We start from the raw sequence: 21,085 nt of genomic DNA, 5'->3' as shown, positions 1-21,085 counted from the left end.
TCTGTGTGACGACGGCATAAAATTTTTAGTTCTCTTTATACTGGATCTCGCTACCTCTTGCGGCAAAAATTTCTTCGACGATTTGTTGGCGATATTTGAAAACAGTGGTATTTTGTGCAATGGTGCACTTGGTGCTTTTACCTTCACAGTGTTTGTGGGTTTTGAATTTTGGTTGCTTTTATTTTTATTTTCTTTACCCAATTCTTTTGTCTTCTTTGCAGGTTCGTCTACTTTCGCTTCTTTTGCTTTGCTAGGGACTTTTGCTTTAGTTTTTGTTACTTTTGCTACAACTGGTTTGTTGTTGTTATTGTTTTTCAAATTCGTATGTTTTGCATGCTTCTCCTGCTTTTCAACATTTCCTTTAGATTTCTTATGGGCAAATTCTTTTTGTATATCTTCAACTAATGGCTTACGGGTGCATTTGGGTTGCGTGTCGTATCTCAAACCGCCACCCAAATCATTATACAATTTATGCCAATCTTTTATGAATTTCTTATCCACTGAAAGCGCTGCTGTGCCAGACTCACTACTTTCAACTTGATGTTTCAATTTTTCCAATATTTCATTTTCCAAATTTTGCATCTTTTCGCTTGAATAGTAGGCGTAAGGCGTATCTGCACCGCCACCTGCGCATCTTTGTTCATCATCCTTTTTCGAATTCAATTTTAATAGCACAAATGCCAAGATGCTTTCATTGAGCGCAACTTTTTTGTCCAGTTTGTTCAGCTGTTGTCTCATATTTGTAAAACTACGTGTTTCCCTACTTAATTTATGTTTACGATTTCTACGTGGCAATGTTGCTCTCACTCTACCAATTGTTGTTGCAGAACTCGTATTTGTCAACTCAGAATGTGTACGACTCATATCCATATGCGCAGAGAAACAATCGATTTTTATTGTTTTCCATAGCGCATCACCTGCCGAAGATCGCTCGCTAACATTGTGCGGTGAATTGCTGCCTCCCAAATTACGTTCGTAGGTTCTATAATGATTCTTTTGCTCAGTTTCAGTGCTTGCGTTGTTACTGGGGTAGGTAAAACAACCTGCCTCCCGTTCAAAGTCGTAATTATTATAACCGTAATTCCACATCCAATTATTGTATGGGCGATGATGACAATGCCATGGTTGTGTGTATCCATAACGACAACCCCAATGATCGTATAACGGCGGTCTGCAATCGTAATTTGTACTAAAATAATCGCCCACGCCTTCATCAAACATTTTTCAGGTTTTTTAGATTTTTTAAACTTCAGTATTTAAAATTTTTTCAATTATATTACAAACGAAAACGCTATCGACATACTTTTACGAAAATTTCTTACAAATTGTGTCATTTTTACATTGTTCATTTGAAAGCTTTCATTTGGCGCTCGTTCAACAAGTCTACGAGGATTACAGGGTGATCGAAAAAATCCAATGCGTTAAAATTACAAAGAAAGCTGTGATGTTGTATTAACGAAAAAGGCACTTCCCGAAGGTTTTGGGGAGTGTCATCGATGTTGATGGTCCTTTGCCGGACATAGATCCCGTACGTTTCGGTAGCAAAGCAATATTAAGTTACTAGCCCATCCATTTCGGAAACTTTTAACATGACCTCATTAAACCTTTGAGGACATACCGCCCCACCCCTAGTTCCATTAGAAACTTGTATTCGCCATGACCTCGCCTGCTGAATATGTGTATGACACTGTGGCGAATGTTGGCATCACTATGCTGTTAGTAAATAATCACAACAACAAAAACAGCAACCAGCCACACGTATGTACATGTACACACTAAAGCATACAGCCACACTTATGCACAAGGCGACGAAGAATATTCCACATACATAACCAGCAGCTCGAAGTGAAGGGATATCTCACATACACACACACGCTAAGAGCAGAAGTTGTTACTCATACATACACACGCACATAGCTAAATAACCAAGAATGCGACACAACTGTTCCATGTTCGTGAAAGGTCTAGACTTTGGGAGAAATATGCGAACGAGGCAACTGAGTGCATAAAAGCAGCGCAAGCTGCTGAATAAATAATCAGTTTATTTTAAACACGCTTTTGTAAAATACGTGATATTGAAGTATAATTGTACTACTCCCAAAGTAGTCTAAATAAATACGATTTTGCAATACTGAATATTGGAGTTATTTATTCGACAGTTCAGCGATTCGAACGTTAGCAGAAATTGCATAATTATCAGAAATTCCCAGAATTCGTTACAATACATTCATATTTGTTACAGGATTCGCCTCGCATAGGTGAGGTTGACAATTGGGTTGCGAAATTTTTAAAGCTATAAAGCTTTTTGTAGCGCTAATCAACCCCTTGGATCCCTAGTGAGTAAAGGTAGCACTTAAGTTCAATGCGTAAACGTATACCTCAAATATCGTGTCAGTCCACTATGTAGATCTCGCACAGGGGTTGAAATTCAACTACAAAAGAGACAACTTTAGAACAGCAAATAATTTCGTGCTACTTCAGAAAAGCTTTGTCGGCTTGTTATCGGTAACAATCGATACCAACAAGTTATTATTTTAATATTGGCTTCATATCGACAGCGAAATATTATTGCCGCCTCATCGGTTTGCTATCGGTTATTTAACGGCTACCCATCCGCTTCTTATTGAGTGAGTCATCGATAAGAAATTGATTACACCACGATAAAAAATCGATAAGTGGTCGATATCAAATTTATAATAAATACAAATAACTTTTTGATAACTGTTGGGAAATAAACGATAACTTTTCGATAAGAAATCGATAAATTTTCACTAACATGTCGATAACTTTTTAATAACTGTTCGAAAACGTGTCGATAACTTTTTCGTAACATAACGACAACTTCAATAACTCATTGATGAGCTTTTATTGATAGCAATTTTACTACATTTTGATAAGAAATCCAAAACCCATCCCCATACCGATAAAACACATACATATAACAATCCGATAACTCATCGACAACAAACCGTTTATACTTCGATAAGAAACTGTAAAAACACACTGTCCGGTTTCAGTTGCGGCTTTGGTTTAGACTTATAATCTTAGCTTCACTCTCCCCTACTTCTCTGTTTTCCTCCCCTGCTCTTTCCTTGCCTTGCCTTGGCTTATTTTCATAAGGTTTTGCTTATCGCAATAACAAAGCACAGTTTCGAAGTTTGAATAGAAGGATGCCGTATCGCGAATATGCTCTGAGGAAAAGACTGAGGAAAAGGCTGAGAAGCGTTCTGTTTCCGGACGCTTATCCTTTAGCTTGCTTAACGAACGTCCAATTCCATTTAGTACATTTTCTATTGCTTGCTGGCATTCCCTTTTCCCTTTCATTTTATTCGTTCCTCCCTCTCCCTCGCTCGCTCTCCGTCTCCCTCTAACTCTCCGTATTTTCTCTCCTAACCTTTTTCTCTATCTGCATCCGATTTTCTCTCGAGCTCCCACCCCTTTTTCCTTTCCTGCTCCCTCTTTTTATACCTTTCATGAAAATGAAATGGTATATTAATTTCGTCACGAAACCGAAAATTGTAAGTCCTTAAAGGAAAATAGATAGACCCACCATTAAGTATACCGAAATAATCAGGTTGAAGAGCTGAGTTGATTTAGCCATGTCCGTCTGTCCGTCTGTCTGTTTGTATGCAAACTAGTCCCTCAATTTTTGAGATATCTTGATAAAATTTGGTGAGCGGGTGTATTTGGGTGTCCGATTAGACATTTGTCGGAACCGACCGGATCGGACCACTATAGCATATATCCTCCATACAACCGATTTTTCAGAAAAAGAGGATTTTTGTAATATCTTACCCAATTTAACAGATTGAAGCTTCAAACTTCACCATATACTTTCGTATGTTGCACATATTGTTCAGATAAGGAACTTTTCGTAATTACTGCCCTATTTTAAGAGCTAGAGGCTTCAAATTTCAACGAGTGCTTACGTATATAGCATATATTGTTGTCTGAAAAAATCATAGAGATCGGCGGTATATATATTATATACTTCATATAAACTGACATTTTGACCCCTTTTTTACGGCTAGAAGCTTCAAAATTCATCAAATTTCATCAAATAGTTACGCTTACGTCATATATTGTTGAAATACGTGATTCGTAGTCATAGTTTTTACACGCAGACCACAAAAAACCTGAAACTTTGCATCCTCACACAAAGTACCTACCTGTTTTTTATTTTATATTTATCTTAAAAATCGTTAAGGTATGTAGATCTGTTCACTATATATTTCTTATCTTATACATCCGATTATTCGGAGATTACGAACGGGACAAGATTATTGTTCAGCCCCATTCATGAAAGGTATGAAGTCTTCGGCACAGCCTCGGAGCCTGTTTCTCTCCTCTACACACTTTCCTTTCTCTCGTTTTCTATATCCAAATTTCTAGCAATCCGCTTCCTAAAAAAGGGATGAAAAATATTAACGTGTTGAATTACAAAAAAAAATGCACCACAAGTAGTACGCTTTCGCATAGATCGTTCCCTTGAACCATTGTGTCCCAAGTACTTCATAATGTATGAACACTGTCGTATGCATATGTGCTGGAATGCTCTCGCTGAAAGCATGTTTGATCACATGATTGATAGTGAACAAACGCAGAAACTGCCTTTTTTGAAAAATTCAATTTATTATTTCAGGTCCACTTGTTGAACGGCAAGTTATTTTTTTAGCTCAAAGGTAATTTAAAAAATTTGTTAAAATGTATGTGTTTAACCCTACTCTCAGGTTGACTCTGGGCTAAACAGTTAACTTGCCGTTTTTTAAGTAGGTCTTAGCCGCGTAGCAGTTGTACATGCTTTTAGCGGTCAACAAGTCGAAGTTTCTAAACATTGATATCTTCCTCGTTTGTGGACAGCTCACATATCACAATCTCCTATCGTTGGCTTCAGTTACAATAAGGATTAGGATGCCTAGAGATTTAGGAGATTTAAAGATGCCTACAATATGGCTTTATATCCAAAGCCTGGATAAATTTTTGTTTAAGTTGTGTTCTTAAAGCACCTATTAACTTGCAGCATCTGTGAAGAACAAAGAGAATGCCCTGGCAGACTTTTCTTCAACGTTCATTCAATAACGTTAAATTGGCGATCGGCCGCAAGGCACTTCACCGATATACACTACAAAGCTTTAGCGAATCGCACAAGTACCGAAATAGCGCAGAACTATCACATCAGCAAACGGTACTAGCTCAAGATCGCAGTACTTTCAACTAACACTAACTAAAACTGTGGAGCCCTAAGAAATGGCCATTGCTCACTTTTCATTACTTTTGAATACGTTTTTCACTGGTTCAGTCTTAGGCGGTTCTGATGTAGTCGCTAACTACACCACCCGGCATCCAATAAGCAGCAATTCGAAGTTTGTCATTAAATTTGTAGTGCGAAAGTCTCGCCTTGTTAGCCTATCTCAGAAAATTTCTGCAGGATAAAAAAACCGCATTTCAGTTTAAATAAAAAATCTAATTCTTTCACAATTTATTTGAGAAAAAAAACACGAAAAAAATCACTTAATCAAAGCTAACTACGTAGCAACCAAAAGTGCCTTCTACTCTTCCTCTTCTTCAACAGGTGCCTTAGCTGGCTTTTTACGATTTGAACCACGCACGCGTTGAGGTTTCTTGCTTTTTGGTTTGGGATTTTCCAATTCCTCTAACTCAGCATCAGTCAAACGATCTTTATACCAATCGGCGCTATAAGCAAAAAAATTGATGTTATTTTTCTGTCATATCATAGCCTCGCTCAAACACAATTTTCTTACCACTCTGGCACATTTCTTGACCAATCGCAATGTTTCTTATCATCATCAAATACTTGTCCCAGCTTGCAACCATTACGTCGTGGTATCTCGCCATTTACGCATACATAGAAAAATTGACAATCATCTGGATCGGCATAGCGCGGATGTGTCACAGCAACTGACTCATTTACTTTGGGACATTGGAATTCGAAGATATCCTGCGATTTGCAACCTTTCACACCCACTTCATCGGGCCATGTGCAAATTCCAGTTTTGGGATTGAACACCAAACCCGCTGGGCAAGTGATCATATTGAATTGTCCATCAACACAGTAGTAAAATTTATCGCAGATACCTTCAGCTTCGTGACCGAAGTAGCCATTTTTGCGCGGGCAATGCAGCGAAGGTTGAGGGGTTTCTGTGGGTTATAAAAAAAGAGCAAGTTTAGTTTGAAGTAATGATTTGAAATGTTTTATTTTGATTGATCCATAAAATCGTAAGTCTAAAATAATATCTAGAGTTAGGATTATATGTAGAGCCACAGCGGCTAAAGAAGCTTGGAATATACCCGCGGCAAGTACGTCTGTTATAAGAGGCGACCAAAATAGCGAAATTATTCAAGTAGTTGTGTAGTGCAAACCTTTCAAGGGGTTGTCAGCGCCATTGATAGATTCCCCGACCTTCAACCCAATTGTGAACCTAACCCACATGTAACCAATCCTGTTTCTTTAGCAGGCGAGGTTCTAGCGACACCAAGATCTTCATGTAACTAGGTGGTGAGAGGAGGTGGTATGAACAACCGCAGCCGTAACTGTTGCTAAAATCCAGAGCCCTAATAAAATCCCCAAACCTCTTGCCGGCAGCACTTGGGGTAAATACAAAGAAACGATCATTACTACTTACAAAGTAATTGGGCGGCCAATTGCTTGCTACGCGTCCCTGATATGGTCGCCAAGCGTAAACGTTACTCACTGGAAGAAAATACAGGCCTGCCAAAATACTGCCATCAGAACCGCTACGGGCTTTCTTCTTATGTCCCCAGAACACCACCTACACTATGAGGCGAGAGTACTCCCCATTAGGGAGAGAACTAAAATGCTGAACAAACAGCTTCTGTTGAATACCCAGAAACCTGGGCATCCCAACAAACACCTGATTGATGAGCATTATGAGGAAAACGGCACCTGAGAACACAGCCGTATGAAGCAAAACAACACAACCAGATCCTCAGTGATATCCAAAAACAGGCGTCGAACCTCTATGCTATGAATTGCCCGGCGAATCCAGTACTTAAAGAAATATAACCGGAACTAGCAGGAGAGGAACGCACTCTGCCTAGAGAAACGCGCGTCACTCTAGCTCAACTTCGATCTACGTACTGTAACAGGTTAAACTCTTACCTATCCAGAATCAACCCCGACATACAAAATGTATGTCCTGCTTGCAATGTGTTCCCACATGACACCAAAAATCTCTTAAATTATAATGTGGAAACAACGCCTCTAACACCCCTCCCAATATGGTCCGCCCCTGTTGAAACAGCAAGTTTCCATGGACTCCCGTTAGAGGACTTTGATGACAATTTGTGCTCGTTCGCACCTATTGGTTGAGGCGAAGCACAACAACAACAAGGCGGTATGACCTATAAAGTTCCATGTGGTCATATCAAATCCTTTCTGAGATGGTCTTGTACCTAATGGTGCTTGTTACCGCCACGTAAAGGATCTCAGCAAAGGACCATCAACATGAATCAGACTCTCCAAAGCTGTCATGGAGCGTCTTTATAGCGACAACAACAACAACAAGATTATATGTTGAAAAATGCGGCTAAAAGTATATTCTATTAACCTTTTGGCATATATTTCGCAAAACTTTTATTACCGATGACATAAACTCCGCTAACCTACTGTTGAATACTATATTACAGTATCTTTATTCGCTTATATCTTTTTTAACTGCAATATCCTATATGAGTAGCGCATAATTTGAATGGCCAAAAATGCTGCATCAATGGGTGGCCATATAAACGTTACAGCGAAACAATATTTTTGTTGTTTTTTTTTTAACTTGTATGCTTTATGACGCTGATTTCTATACTGGATAGGTTTTTCAAATGACATTTTGGAACGAAACTAAAAAAATAAATAAATGTAAGGCGCTATAACCTCCGAAGAGATCTAAGGCCGAGCTTCTCTTCCAATTTGCGTCGTGCTCCTCTTGATTTTCCATACAAATTGGCCGGACGGGACCTACATGTTTTATGCCGACTCCGAACGGCATCTGCAAGGCAGATGAGTTTTCACTGAGAGCTTTTCATGGCAGAAATATACTCGGAGCGCTTGCCAGTCACTGCCGAGGGGCGACCCCGCTTGGAAAAATTTCTTCTAATTGAAAAACCTTATTTCTAAAATTTTGATGTTGCCTTGCCCGGGAGTTGAACACAGGGCGTACGGTGTGATAGGCGGAGCACGCTACCATCACACCACGGTGGCCGCGAAACTGGTTATTGTTAATTTGTTGCCTTCTCTTTTTTGCTTTGACCAAGTGTTCGAATATGGTCGATGCGCACTGCTTTCGTATATACTCCTAGTGCTTTTTTGTTGTAATTTTTTGTTTAGGCTAATTTATTCGGCCATGCGCTTATTAAAAAATGCATAAATACTGTTACGAATATTATCAAAACTAAGGGGTGCTGCTATCTCTAAGCCGATGCTAAGCAGTGACGTGAATTCACATCAATAATTCAATCATTATGTATCTACATAAACGAAACAATAATTGCGTCTACACATATGTACCATGTACGTATACGAGCAGCGGAGAATCAATGCACAAACGCATGCATATATCTGAGATACTCCTGAAAGTATGCAATAAGAAAAGCTATAAAATCCTGCAATTGTAGTTACAGCTGAGAAGTTTGAGAGCTGATGGCAACTAGTAGATTCTGGAAGCACCTAGAAGATGCGAACGTTGAAATCAGAGAGTATATAACGCAGTAAATGTAGAGGCGCTGGAGTTCAGTTTGAGTTGAGCTATCAAGCAGTTATTGATTAAGCACGCAATCTGGCAGGCAATAGTAGAGTTTCATTTGAACTATCAATCAGTTTGGTTGTTAAGCAAGCTAGTTGCAAAGTATAAGTGTTATTGTGAAGTACTTTAATAAAGGCCATTTTTCCATTATTCAATATTGGAGTTATTTATTCAACAGTTTAGTGCTACGAACTTAGCAAAAGGGCAAATAAGAGGATTTGCAGTAAATTCGTTACAATACATATATATAGGATCATATATATATACTCGTATATCATAATTTATGCATGTGTAGCGCTAAGCATACCCTATAATTCCATTATGCGCCTAGAAGTATGCAGTGCTTTATTGCTTTCCACAACCACTTGTTAGTTTGCATAACTAAAACGTATAGTTTGAAAAACGTGGCCAAATTAAATGTACTGCTTGATGGTTTAGTAAGCTTGAGTTGTTTTTTTTTTAGTTTCCTTCAAAATTGTTTATGTATATTGACCCCGGATGAAGTGTTGCATACACAGAGGGAAAGTTTAGTGCCTTATCTTCCGTTCGCTAAAAATGGCTGTCCATATGTCAACGCCTAAATTACAATTGACCTTATTGTCTTCTGCCGCAGCAGCAATTTTCGGACATTTATGTCCTCTATTGGCTTATTTTATTTTCAAAACTTTTATTTGTCTAATATTATGCATTATTATATTTGTGAGCAAGAAAGGTTTGGCTCTAGCAATTAAAAAAATATTGAAGATGGCGGAATTTTTAGTTTATCGTGTTTAAGGAAGATACCAAAAATGTATGAAACTACTTTAACACCGATCATCTGCTTATTTTCGCAACATGGTTTTCGATGAGTGGACTGTAGTCGTAGAAAAGGTCTTCAGCGCCTAAAAGTATGCAATATTTTACTACATGGCTGGTACATGGCAGGGTCCAGGCCTGGATATGCTGCACCACTATAAAAATGTGCAACTATTTACGAGCCCAATTTACTGTACCTGTACTTTGACTTGGCTCGACTTTTGGCCACCCCTTAAAACAACTTTAATTGCGAGAAGCCTCCGATGATTGCAGTCAAAGGGTTGATAAGCGCAATTCATAGCTTCCGCAGCGCAACTGTCAACCTCACGAGCATGGAAAAATTTGAGCGCATGTACCTGGAATAACCGGACTCGTGCACAATAATACAGCCCGATTAATAGATATTCGAGTAAAGGCAAATTCGGACGTCACCGCTGTACAGTCCGATGGACAAAGAAAACCAGGAGGACAATAGGTCCTTGCAACATAACGTAGCCATTGAATTGATTTCGTAGTGGGAAGGTGATTAAAACGCCAAGTAGTGTAGTTCACGGCTGTGAACGAGCGTCTCACCGCAGTCGGGAGCAAAAAGAGGCTTTAACAATAGGTGGTGTTTTTTTACATGTATATACATATGCACTTAAACTTTATATGGACTGCTAAGTATGTAACTTTATCTACACTTATGAAATTATTGCGCAGGACACTAGTACTGCCAAATTTCAGTATGCATTATACTCATTTGAAACTGGATGGGTCTTTCCAATTTTCTCGACACTATTCTCCATTTCCGTAGCCGAAAATGGTGTGAGTCCACTATTCACCCCAACTGACTGAGCCGACCAAGAGAGGTGTATGTCTCCGCTATTCAGAGCAACCCGTTTTGTAGCTTATTATTTACCAATGCCGCGAGTCTTTAATAATTGTCGCTAGATGGGTATCCTAAACATTATCATGTGAAATAAACACGGCTAATATTGCACTATCCTACACTTACGAGCCAATAGGTGATGCCATCGACTTAGATAACGGCTCTTTGTATCGGAAACAGTTAAGACTTCAAGTTAAAACTGACGACTTTAACTCCATAGGGGGCATGAAAAGGGTCTGTGTTCCTACAGTCGCAAAATCCAGCTTCTACGATATAATCTCTTCCAATCGTGGTCGATGACAAGCATATCACCAGTGTCTAGGGCGTTCGCAGTGTGTACTATAGGAAGTCCAAATATGAATGCGGCTCTTTGATTTTTTGAAAGCCAAGATATGCAGATGCCTCCCTGCAGCAAAGTTTGCTGTGATATGATGAAAGTTTGCTACCAATGAACCCTGAATGAATCATATATCTAATGAATTCTCCACTAGACTCTCACAACTGCTTACTTACTTAGCAATATTAAACCTGACGATGTCACCGAGAAGTAGCAGTACGTTTCATATGCTGTGCTGCCCGCGGCGAACTTGAGCATTATTTGTGAAAAAGGATTATAGAGAGCTTCATGTTTTTGCTGGTTGGAAGATTCTAGAATAACAATATCTCGTATAAAATAAAGCACAATACTGGAAACCGAATGCCGGCCGATCTATTCAAGCACTTAGGTAAAATATTATTACTAGACCAATGATGCAGTGCTACCCTAAATTTTATCTATTGCGCTTTGACAAAAAAACTACTCTTCCAATATTCGTCGTGCTCCTTTTTAATTGACAAATTGACAGGACTAGGCATACATGTTTTATGCAAATTCAGTGATATCCACAAAAAATCGTCGGACCTCTATACCAGGAATTGTACAGCAAACCCAGTTCTTAAAAAAAAATACCCAGAACTCGCAGAGGGAAACACGCGCCACAAGACACCAGCCATCTCTTTATTTGCAATGTGGAAGCAACGCCCCTAACGAGGTGTCAACCACTGTTGAAACTGCCAATTTCTTTGAACTCCCGTTAGAGAATATTGATAATACATAGTTTGTGATCTGTCGCGCCTATTGGATGTGGCGAAGCACTGCTACAACAATGAAAACAACAGCAACAAAAACACCATGGCGGCACCCAGTTTAAAACAAAAATTACTATCCATAAGCCCCTCATCATACCTATCCTAATGTATAGATCGGCTTCATTAAACGTGTTCAACGAAGGCGAAATGGTCCTAGAAGTATTCAGCGCCGCACTTTTCAAAGAGAGAGTAACTTTGAGCTTGTCAGCAGAAGAGAAGACCACAACTAAGTTAATTGAAGCAAGTGGAGTAAGATTAGATCTCCATTGGTGACCCGAATTGGCGTCCGTGCGCGGAAAGCAGGAACGACTAACGTAACTATCTAGGACTAGGCTATTAAGCGCCAATACATGATGATGAGTATGTATGTATCAACATTAAGACTATTTTATGTAGATTTTTAACAAATGCAAAAATTTCTAAATATCCTAGAATAAATATTATTACAAAATACAATTTGAATTTCCACATGAGGTTATATCACATCGTCAGAAATTTTCGCCTGAGAAAAATTGTTGTCAGTGCTGTTTTTGTTTATTTGTTTGCCTGCTATTTTACTGTCATTGGTTGTGAAGAACAAAAAACTGCAAGTGACCACAATTTGACATACGGAACATTTATACATTGAGGAGCGACTGCTGCTGCTGCATATAAAACGAACTGAAAATGACTCAATATAAACAGATGATTAAGATGCACAAGGATGTACATGTAAATATGTATGTATGCGTGCATGCATCTGACGCTTCAAAAGTACAAGTGTAGGTGCATAATATAGGCGCATATGTATGTATGTATGTGTGTGTGTACATTAATAAAGTTTTGTGCAAACAAAGTCATTATAGTTCCAAACATTCACACACATAAACTTGTATCTCGAAGTGCAAATATTTATGTTTGTTTGTATGTAAATACGTATGCTATTTGAGACACCATTGCACATACGAGTAAGTTCGTCCACTTACAACCTGTCAATGCTCATAGAATTGTTGCATGCAATTTTAATTGAGTACTTAGTAGAAGGTCTATATGAAGGTTCTTGCTTATGGATGTATGTTTGTGTTAACTGTGTAAGCGTTTTCTTGTCGTTTTCAAATTTGTGTTCCTCAGCTTTATATAAAATGAATTGCTTCACATAGCAACATTTGAGATATGACTTTATCACTGATTTCGTTAATTTTAGCAGAATAACTGATATACGCACTTCTTAATAAAGCTTTTACGTTACGATCTTTCTGCTGATAAATTAGGTGGGCTTGAACTCTTAAGCTGATCACTTAAATTTGAAAAACCAAGTTTGTGTATTATTTTGCACCTTCTTCTATATATACCAGAGTTCCATGTTAAGCCCCGTTCTCTGAAAAGTTCTTAGTTTCTAAACCCAACAGAGCACTACAGTTCTTGGATGACTAATACTCACGAGATGGCGATCTCCACTAGCATTAATATCACGGTAGGGGACCAACAGCTACATGTGAAAAGATAGACACTAAGCTCACCTTAGCGGCGAACGTTCCACTACAGTTGAAAGTCGCAAGCATCTGTCAAGGTTTTTATACTCTTGTATACTTACTTAACTGCGCTTAACCGTTTAAATGGTTATGGCCGTCCAAAAAGCTTATCAGTAAGTTTTTCGCTCCGCCAACTGGCGCCAATTAGTCACACCAAGCGAGTTAAAATCGTTGTTCACCTGGTCTTTACAGCAGAGTTGGGGCCACCCGGTTCCTCTGTTTCCATAAACAAAAAAAAAAACGTAGCCGGTGCGTTTTCTTTCGCTGCTCTATGTTGCTATCTGCGTATAGCTTGTACTCATCATTAAATCTTTTTTGGCGTTCGTCAGGTAAGCATAGTCTCTTATTTATTTTGAGCTTCTTTGAGAATATTCCACTCCCAACTCTGTTGTTCATCTTGACTTCCCGGTTCCAAGGAATTTGCTAGCTCCTCTCTGGGATCTTTGTGGAAAATTTGTTGTACCAGCAAGGGGACGGTATTTTATGGTCTACCTTTCACAATATATCGGGGACCCTCCAAGATTCAGAACTCAAACCCAGAGCATAACTACATCCTAATATGAAGAAGTATGCCAACACATCCTATATGTTTTGACCGACTTCGAACGACATCTGCATCCGCTGATTGTAATGCAAAAATACATTTTTATAGTTTGCCAAACTCCTTTCAAGGGGAAATTATGGCGTCAGGCTTGGTTTTGGTTTCGGTTCCGGCTGCGGCTCCCATTACGGATCTGGTAGTTTTCCTCCTGCTTTTGGTTATGGGTTATTTTCTTCCTTCTGTTAATATTGTGAGGAATATTAGCAACACTAAGGCATACTATCATATCTAAGCCGACACTAAGCAGTCACTTGTATCTACATAAACAAATCAATCATTATGTCTACACATGTGTACATACAAGAAGCGGAGAGATATGCACAAACACATGCATATATCTGACATAACTCACAAAAGTATGCAATCATTACTCACATAAACACGCACATATTGCTATGCGAGAAGCTATAAACGTGCATCTGTAGTTTATAGCTGGTAATTTCATAGCTGGTAACTAAGTAGTAAATTCTAGAAGAAGAAACGCCTAGAAGTATGCGAAAGAGGAATGCGAAGAGTATAAAAGAACGCAAGCTGGGCAATCAGAATTCAGTTTGATTTAATCACGCTATTGGTTGTGAAGTACTTTCAAGTAGTCTAATAAAGACCATTTTTGCATTACTGAATATTGGAGTTATTTATTCAACAGTTTAGTGACTCGAACGTTAGCAGAAGATTTGGAATAAGCGGGATTTCCCGAAATTCGTTACAATATGTCACCTCTTATTTCATAATTTCGGTTCTAGTCTCTAGTTTGGGTTCCTTTTTTAGTTTCTAGTTTTAGATACGTGCTTGTTTTCGTTTACAGATATGATTCTAATTGTGGGGTTCTTATTTGGTTCTAGATCCAGTAACTGGTTTTGCTTCAGCTTTGGGCTCGACTCCTGTTATGGGTTCTGTTGCGGCTGCTAATTTTTTTTTTGGTTCTAGCGTTGGTTCGATCGATACGGAATTGTTTCAGTTTCACTGTCCCTATTCAAGATGCGGGCCAGGCTTAAGCTCGGTTCTGCCTTCATTTCCGGGGTTGTTATTGTTTCAGCGTCGGGTACGGTCCAGGTTTCAGATTCGGTTCGGGTTTCTTTAGAATTTTAGAAGAAATATCTCCAGTTTGACAGATTCCGAATCGCATTTTATTCCAAATTGAAATGCAGACAGGGCCCCTGATTTTGGCTTTGCTCTTATTTCTGTTCTGGTGTCGGTGCAGGTTTCATGTGTTTGTACCGTTTCCTATGGGGCTTAGATTTCGAACCCTCGATTGCTTGCGGTTGCAGTATCGTTTTCCGTTTCAGTACGGCTACGGCCTTGTTTGGATTCCTCTTACAGGCCGGGGTTTAAGATTAGGCTTGAGCTTTGAATTCCTTTCTGGTTTTTGTTCCAGTTTCGAATTCAAATTTGTTGCGGTGTCGGTTTAATATTAGTTTCTGGTTTAGTTCCCCCCTTCTTTTTTTTAGTTCCTGGTTTGGTGTTGAATTAATTTTCCAGTTTCAATTTTGGTTTCAACCTGGTTTTTGTTGCGGTTTCGATTTCAGATTCGGTTTCTGATTTCGAGCTGGTTTTTCTTGCAGTTTAATTTCAGATTAGTTTCTAGTCCAGTTTTCGGGTTATTTTTTTCATTTCTGGGTTTGGTTCCGGTCTTTCCAGTTTTTCTTCCAGTATGGATTCCGGTTTCATTTTCCAGTTTCGATACTATATTCGGTTCCTGTTTCAATTTCTAGTTTCAGTCCCAGATTCAGTTCCGGTTTCATTTTCAAGTCTCAGTTCCAGATCCGATTCCGGTTTCATTTTCCAGCTTTGGTTCTATATTCGGTTTCGGCTTCTTTTTTAACTATTGTTTCCTACTTAGTTCCTGTTTTATTTTGCAGTTTCGATTCCAGATTCGGTTCCTGTTTAACTTTCCAGTTTCAGTCTCTGATTTGAACCGTGTTTCATTTTCCATTTCGACAGTTGTTCTCATTTCATTTTCACGTTGCGGCCCAAGTTCCGTTCCTTTTCTCTTTTGGGTTTCAAATTAGGTTTCGTTTTCGAACTTCGATTTCGGTAATGGTCCCGTTTTCCACACGGTTGTAATCTTTGTTGTAGGGTTGGCTTCGGTTGTGTTTTGGCTACGGTTTCAGTGTTTTCATGGTTTTCATTCTGGTTTTTGTTCCGATATCTGTTCCATTTTCTGTTCTGGTTTCTGTCTTCTTGGAAACGAAGGTGTTAATTTGATCAACCATGGAGTAAGCTATCACCTGAGTGAAGGTGCTTTTAATAGATAGTGTTAAAACACCTCTAAGGCTAATTTATTTGCTAGAGTCGAGCCGATCTAAATACCCGACTTAGTTCGATTCGAGATCTCTACTAAACCGGTTTCTCAAATAACCGAAGCCGCACATCGCTAATGAGTGCATTTGAAATACCAAAGATTTAGCTCTCACGTCACTGCTATATCAATGAAAAAATTTATGAAATTTAACACTAACATTGAAAATATAACAACAAAAAAATGTATGACATAATATAAGTAAAGCTGATAAGATTTTGAAATTATGTTAATCTCATAATTTGACATGCATATAGAATATTTGCATATGCAATGCACTCAGTCTAATCATAAATGTCTAAGATGCTACAATTCCGGAAGCTAATCTTATTTCGATTGATGTTTGCAATTTTATTAATAAAAACGATTAGCTCTGAATATCGAGAGAGAAAAAGTGTGAGTGATGCAGAATATTTGACAATAATTGTGGATGAAACAATGCGTAATTTATTAAAGCAATGCAACCAAAGTATAACTTATGAAGAAAATAATAGGTAAAGAGAATAGAAAAAAATTTAAAATTGAAAATTTATTTTTCTCAAAAAAAAAAAAAAAAAAGCAAAAAAAAAATTTCTTTTTTATAATTAAAAAAAAATGTTTTTTTCAAAAGCTGAAAAAAAATTCTCTATTTTGAAAACACAATTTTTTCAGTGCATCAGTGTGCGATCAGCAAGAGCAGCCTATAACAGTGCAACAGTTAACCGACTTAATGGAGAAGACGTAAGTGAAAAGTAATTTTTTTGATTTCGCCAATTAAATTTAAATAATTCATTCAAATCTCTAACCAGTGTACGCTCCCTAAGCGACTCCTTCACCACACGTCTACTACAACGTTTTCCCAAAAGTTGCGCTGACATTCTACCACCCAACGTACGTGATCGTGATGGTGTCTATAGCTTACACATTTCCGGTTATATGCCGATCAATGTTTATTGTTTATCTGACACGGCTGGTGGTTGTCCATGGACGGTTGTGCAAAGGCGTCAAGATAAAGATACCGATTTCAATTTGAATTGGGCTAATTATAAATCGGGATTCGGTGATCCCCATAATAGTTATTTCTTAGGCATGGAAGCTTTGTATTGGCTAACAAGCGATTCACCGCATGAGTTGCAAATTGTTATGCGTTTAAAGGAGGATAGTGCGGAAGAGATTGCTCATTATGATCATTTTGCTATTGGCGATGAGAGCATGCAGTATTCGTTGAATGTATTAGGTCAATTTAGCGGTAATGCTGTTGATGAGCTATCACAATTAAGGGGATATAAATTTCGTACAAAAGATCGTACCGGTTATTGTATTGGCAAGGAAAAGTATGGCGGTTGGTGGAAGGAGGGTTGTGCGATAAGGTAAATGGATTCGATTTCACTTTTTGTCTTTAATTGATATGCGTTTGGATATTCCTCCTCTTCTTCTTCATAGTAAACTAAATGGCATCTATGCGCCTACAAAATGGGAAATACCAAAACATATTGGCATCGTATGGGATAATAAGACTACTATTGGTTTGAACTATTCACTGTCGTACGTGCATATGGCAATTAGGCCTAAGTTTTGTTATTTGGGTACAAATTGAAAGTAATTAAAAAATTTTATTAAAAAAAAAAGTTTTTGTTTGTTACTATTTGTTTAGCTGTAGGTTCAATGAGAGGGTAACTCGTTTACTTGTAGCGAACTGAGTTTGATGGAAACAAAATTGTCTTTGTATAATTTTTATCTGAGCTGTAAATATTTACAATCATTTGATTTAAAATCAAAGATTGCCCTGCTTATTGGATTGTGATCAAATTTCATTACTTTTTTAAGATTGTAAAATTTACAATCAACAATCAATTTACAATGAAATAGGGCAAACCAAAATTGAGTGTTTTTTCTGATTTTAACATTTACAAAAAACAATCAATTTACAATGATTTTTGTGATTGCAAAAATTACAATCAAATGTGATTGCTTTTTTCCGTACGGTGTCATTGAAATAAAATTTTCCAAGAAACGAAAATGAAAATCGAGTGATTGTAAGAACAATTTTTGTACAGTCAATGAGTGTTACCTTACTTGCAATAAACGATTGTAACCGGGACATGGTTGCAATCAATAGAAGCGTGATTGCAATCACATACATACAAATGATTGTCGACTGTGATTTGTATATAATCAATGGTTTGCAATCGGCGATTGTATGGAGAACATGATTGCAAACAGATTGCAATCAAAAACAATTAAAACGTTATGTAATGCAGCATTGATTGCAATATTTTACGGGTTCCACATGTATGAATACGCCAAAATGCAACACACTATTAAGAGAGCCATCAATATTTTTAGTGATGGCTTTAAGCTCAATGGAATAGTTGAAAGGAGATAAATTTTTACGGGACCTGTGACTAAAGGCCTCACCATGCCTTTTCGAGCATTGCACCGTCAACCAAGTGTAATTGTATCCCATCCACGGTGCCTTAAAAGCCATGCAGCCCTAAGGGTCTTGGACTATATGACAGGAAATCAGTCAGTGAATAACACAGATCTATCAACTGACAATTTAGTATAACTCAACAGTAGAGCTCACAAACTGGCCAAGAGGGGTATGACCGGTCACAACCTTTTACAAAATCAATCGGTATGACCTATTTTAGGCCGAGAACGGCTTCGTATTCACCTTCTATATGCGATGGGAGCCTGACTAGTTTGGTAGTAGCTAAAAGCTTTTGAAATTGCTATCGATACTTTAAGTACTGAGTCTTTGTTTCTATTGCGTGAAAAATCCGATAATTTCTGAGTTATACTTGGAACGAGTATAAACAACCGCAGATCGTTTGCATCATCATATCGGACACAACACCTCCACGCAGCCGAAAGTTTTTAGGAAGATTATCGTAACCTTTCATTTAATGGTATTAATATGAGTATGTTCTGGTCATAGTGAACTCGAAAATTTTGGCCTTGGTCTGAAAATAGCTAAGCATACCACAAAGTGGGAACTGATTCTATCGTATTACAAAGTTTATGCATACGGCTTTTGGGTATACAATGTTTTGAATCTGTAGATCACCTCTCAAAATTCTTGAGTAACTTTTATAAGATCTATAATCCCTTTATAGCGAGCCGTGCGATATTTCCCTCAAAGGCAGTTTTGCTTACTTAAAACTGGATGGCTTGAATATCTCCCTTTTTCCTTTACAAGTGACTATTCTCATTTCCATATGACGATTTCTTATTAACAATTGACTAATCTCATTTTCATATGACGATTTCGCATTTAAAATTGACTATTCTCATTTACAACTGACTATTCTCAATTGCAGTAGACGTTTTCGAAATTTCATTTGATGCTTTCTTATTTACAAGTGCATATTCACATATCGAAGTGCGCTTTCGTATTTACACTTCGTTATTCTCATTTCCATATGACGCTTTCTCATTTACAGCTGAAGGTGTTGTAAACCATTTAAATCGCTCGAAAAAAATATTTAACGGGTATTGGGCTCCACATTTATAGCAGGTCTATATCGCAATAATTTTATGTTGTATTTTCGTCGTGCAGACTGGGTCGCAGTCAATCATAATCGCTTCTTCTAAGGTACGATTCTGGTATACGATTTTGCAATAAAAAATTTAAATGTTTAAAATGAGAAAACGCGCTTGAGTTTTTATATTAATATTTAAGTGCAAACACATAATACACCTGAGTACTCCATTTTTTGTTGTTGTTGTTGTTGTAATATCAATAATCAGCGCACCGTTATTATCAAGAATATTAACAGATAATCTTTAATAGGAGTTCAACAGTACGTTTGCTGCATTGGAAGTCGTACAAACTCATGTACATAAGTATATAAGTATAAGTATAGCCCCATTATATCTACAAGTGTAAGTAAATGTGATAAGTGATTTTACAGCTGTTCGAAATTGGTTCATAATACAGAATATTATAGCGCGTCTGCAAAGAATGCTTTTAGAAGTTCATACATACATAGATTCACACGAGTTACTTAAACTTGGTACAATTGCAGTTACAAAAATAAAAGTTTAAGCTTAACCTTTGAATTTTTCTGCAGTTTCAAATAATGAATAAGGGCGGAAATAGCGAATCAGCCACTTAAGCGATTTTGTAAGTTTCTTGTGCAAACTTGTGTCAATAGCAATTATCATTAGTTACACTTAAGCACGACTTTTTCCCTATCGTGTCAGCTTTTGCCTCCTCGCTAAGTACTACTTAAATATGACTGTAAAACTATGTAACTACATAATGATAATTTCTTTTTTTCTTCTTTGTTGTTTGTGCAAGACTATTGACTATTGGTCGGCGGTTGACCGCGCCTTAATCCAAGCCAAATGTAATACGGCGAAGTAATTGAATTTAATGCGATGATATGCCCGGAAAAATTTTACACAGTGGATCTTATAAAATATAAAATTACGAAATAACATTAAAAATAGTGACAGTAAAGGAGAACTGATTGGTCACAAGAGGAAAATCAAAGCCGCCATGGTGTAGCAATCAGCTGAGCCTTCTAAGAAGACAGGTAAAAGAAATGTTTAAGCTAGCAAAGACCGCGGAAAGCGAACCGTGAAGGGACGAGTACAGGGATCTACTGAGGATCTACAAGCGTGAAATTTACATGGCGAAGGGAATTTCATGGAAAAGTTTTTGTACGGACATAGCGTACTCCAGCGAAACAGCACGGTTGAGAAAAGTCCTAGCAAGAGGAAACATAGTCCAGGGACTAATAAAGGAAGAGAACGGGGAATGGTCACGTAATAGTAAGGAATCCCTTGAGGTACTTCTCGATGCACATTTCCCATTGGAAGAAGAAGAGAAGAGCCAGCAGACAGCACTCTCACTTCGATCACGAAGCGGGTAGTGCCGGGCTTGGTGACCGATATCAAGATCGAATGGGCAGTGAAGACGTTTTCTAAGTTTAAATCGCCGGGCCCAGATGGCATATTACCGGCCATGCTACAAGTTTCAAGTAGGGCGGTCGTGGAATGGCTTAAAATAATATTCGATGGGAGCATAAGAATGAATCATGTACCGCACTCTTGGAGAACTAACTGCTCGTGTAGCTTTCCTACCAAAGGCGGGAAAGATCAGTCACGTGTATCCCA

At 38.0% G+C, this 21,085-nt stretch overlaps 2 protein-coding genes across 2 annotated transcripts in view; one reads left to right on the top strand and one right to left on the bottom strand.

The window, feature by feature from the left end:
• Positions 1 to 5,443: 5,443 nt before the first annotated feature.
• Positions 5,444 to 21,085, bottom strand: part of obst-B (obstructor-B) — a 77,945-nt gene continuing 62,303 nt past the window's right edge. The window contains exons 5-6 of the mRNA XM_067769458.1: positions 5,763 to 6,159; positions 5,444 to 5,694 (exon numbers count right to left, since the gene is read on the bottom strand). Coding sequence (XP_067625559.1) covers positions 5,550 to 5,694; positions 5,763 to 6,159 — 542 coding nt within the window. The 3' untranslated portion in view covers positions 5,444 to 5,549. The remainder of the gene's footprint in view (positions 5,695 to 5,762; positions 6,160 to 21,085) is intronic.
• LOC137242085 (angiopoietin-4-like) lies at positions 16,282 to 17,984 on the top strand. Its single transcript, XM_067769457.1, has 4 exons — positions 16,282 to 16,473; positions 16,631 to 16,699; positions 16,768 to 17,328; positions 17,402 to 17,984. Exons 1-4 carry the CDS (start codon positions 16,283 to 16,285, stop codon positions 17,553 to 17,555), a joined length of 975 nt encoding a protein of 324 aa, XP_067625558.1. The 5' UTR covers position 16,282; the 3' UTR covers positions 17,556 to 17,984.

The sequence above is a fragment of the Eurosta solidaginis genome, chromosome 2 (genome assembly GCF_040869045.1).
Source record: "Eurosta solidaginis isolate ZX-2024a chromosome 2, ASM4086904v1, whole genome shotgun sequence".
Taxonomy (NCBI): domain Eukaryota; kingdom Metazoa; phylum Arthropoda; class Insecta; order Diptera; family Tephritidae; genus Eurosta; species Eurosta solidaginis.
This window is presented reverse-complemented; position numbering and strand designations above follow the sequence as displayed.

Coding starts and splice junctions, on each gene's coding strand:
- LOC137242085 (XM_067769457.1), top strand. CDS start 16,283: ATGCTACAATTCCGGAAGCTAATCTTATTTCGATTGATGTTTGCAATT. Junction 16,700..16,767: donor ACCGACTTAATGGAGAAGAC/GTAAGTGAAAAG, acceptor ATCTCTAACCAG/TGTACGCTCCCTAAGCGACT. Junction 17,329..17,401: donor AAGGAGGGTTGTGCGATAAG/GTAAATGGATTC, acceptor TCTTCTTCATAG/TAAACTAAATGGCATCTATG.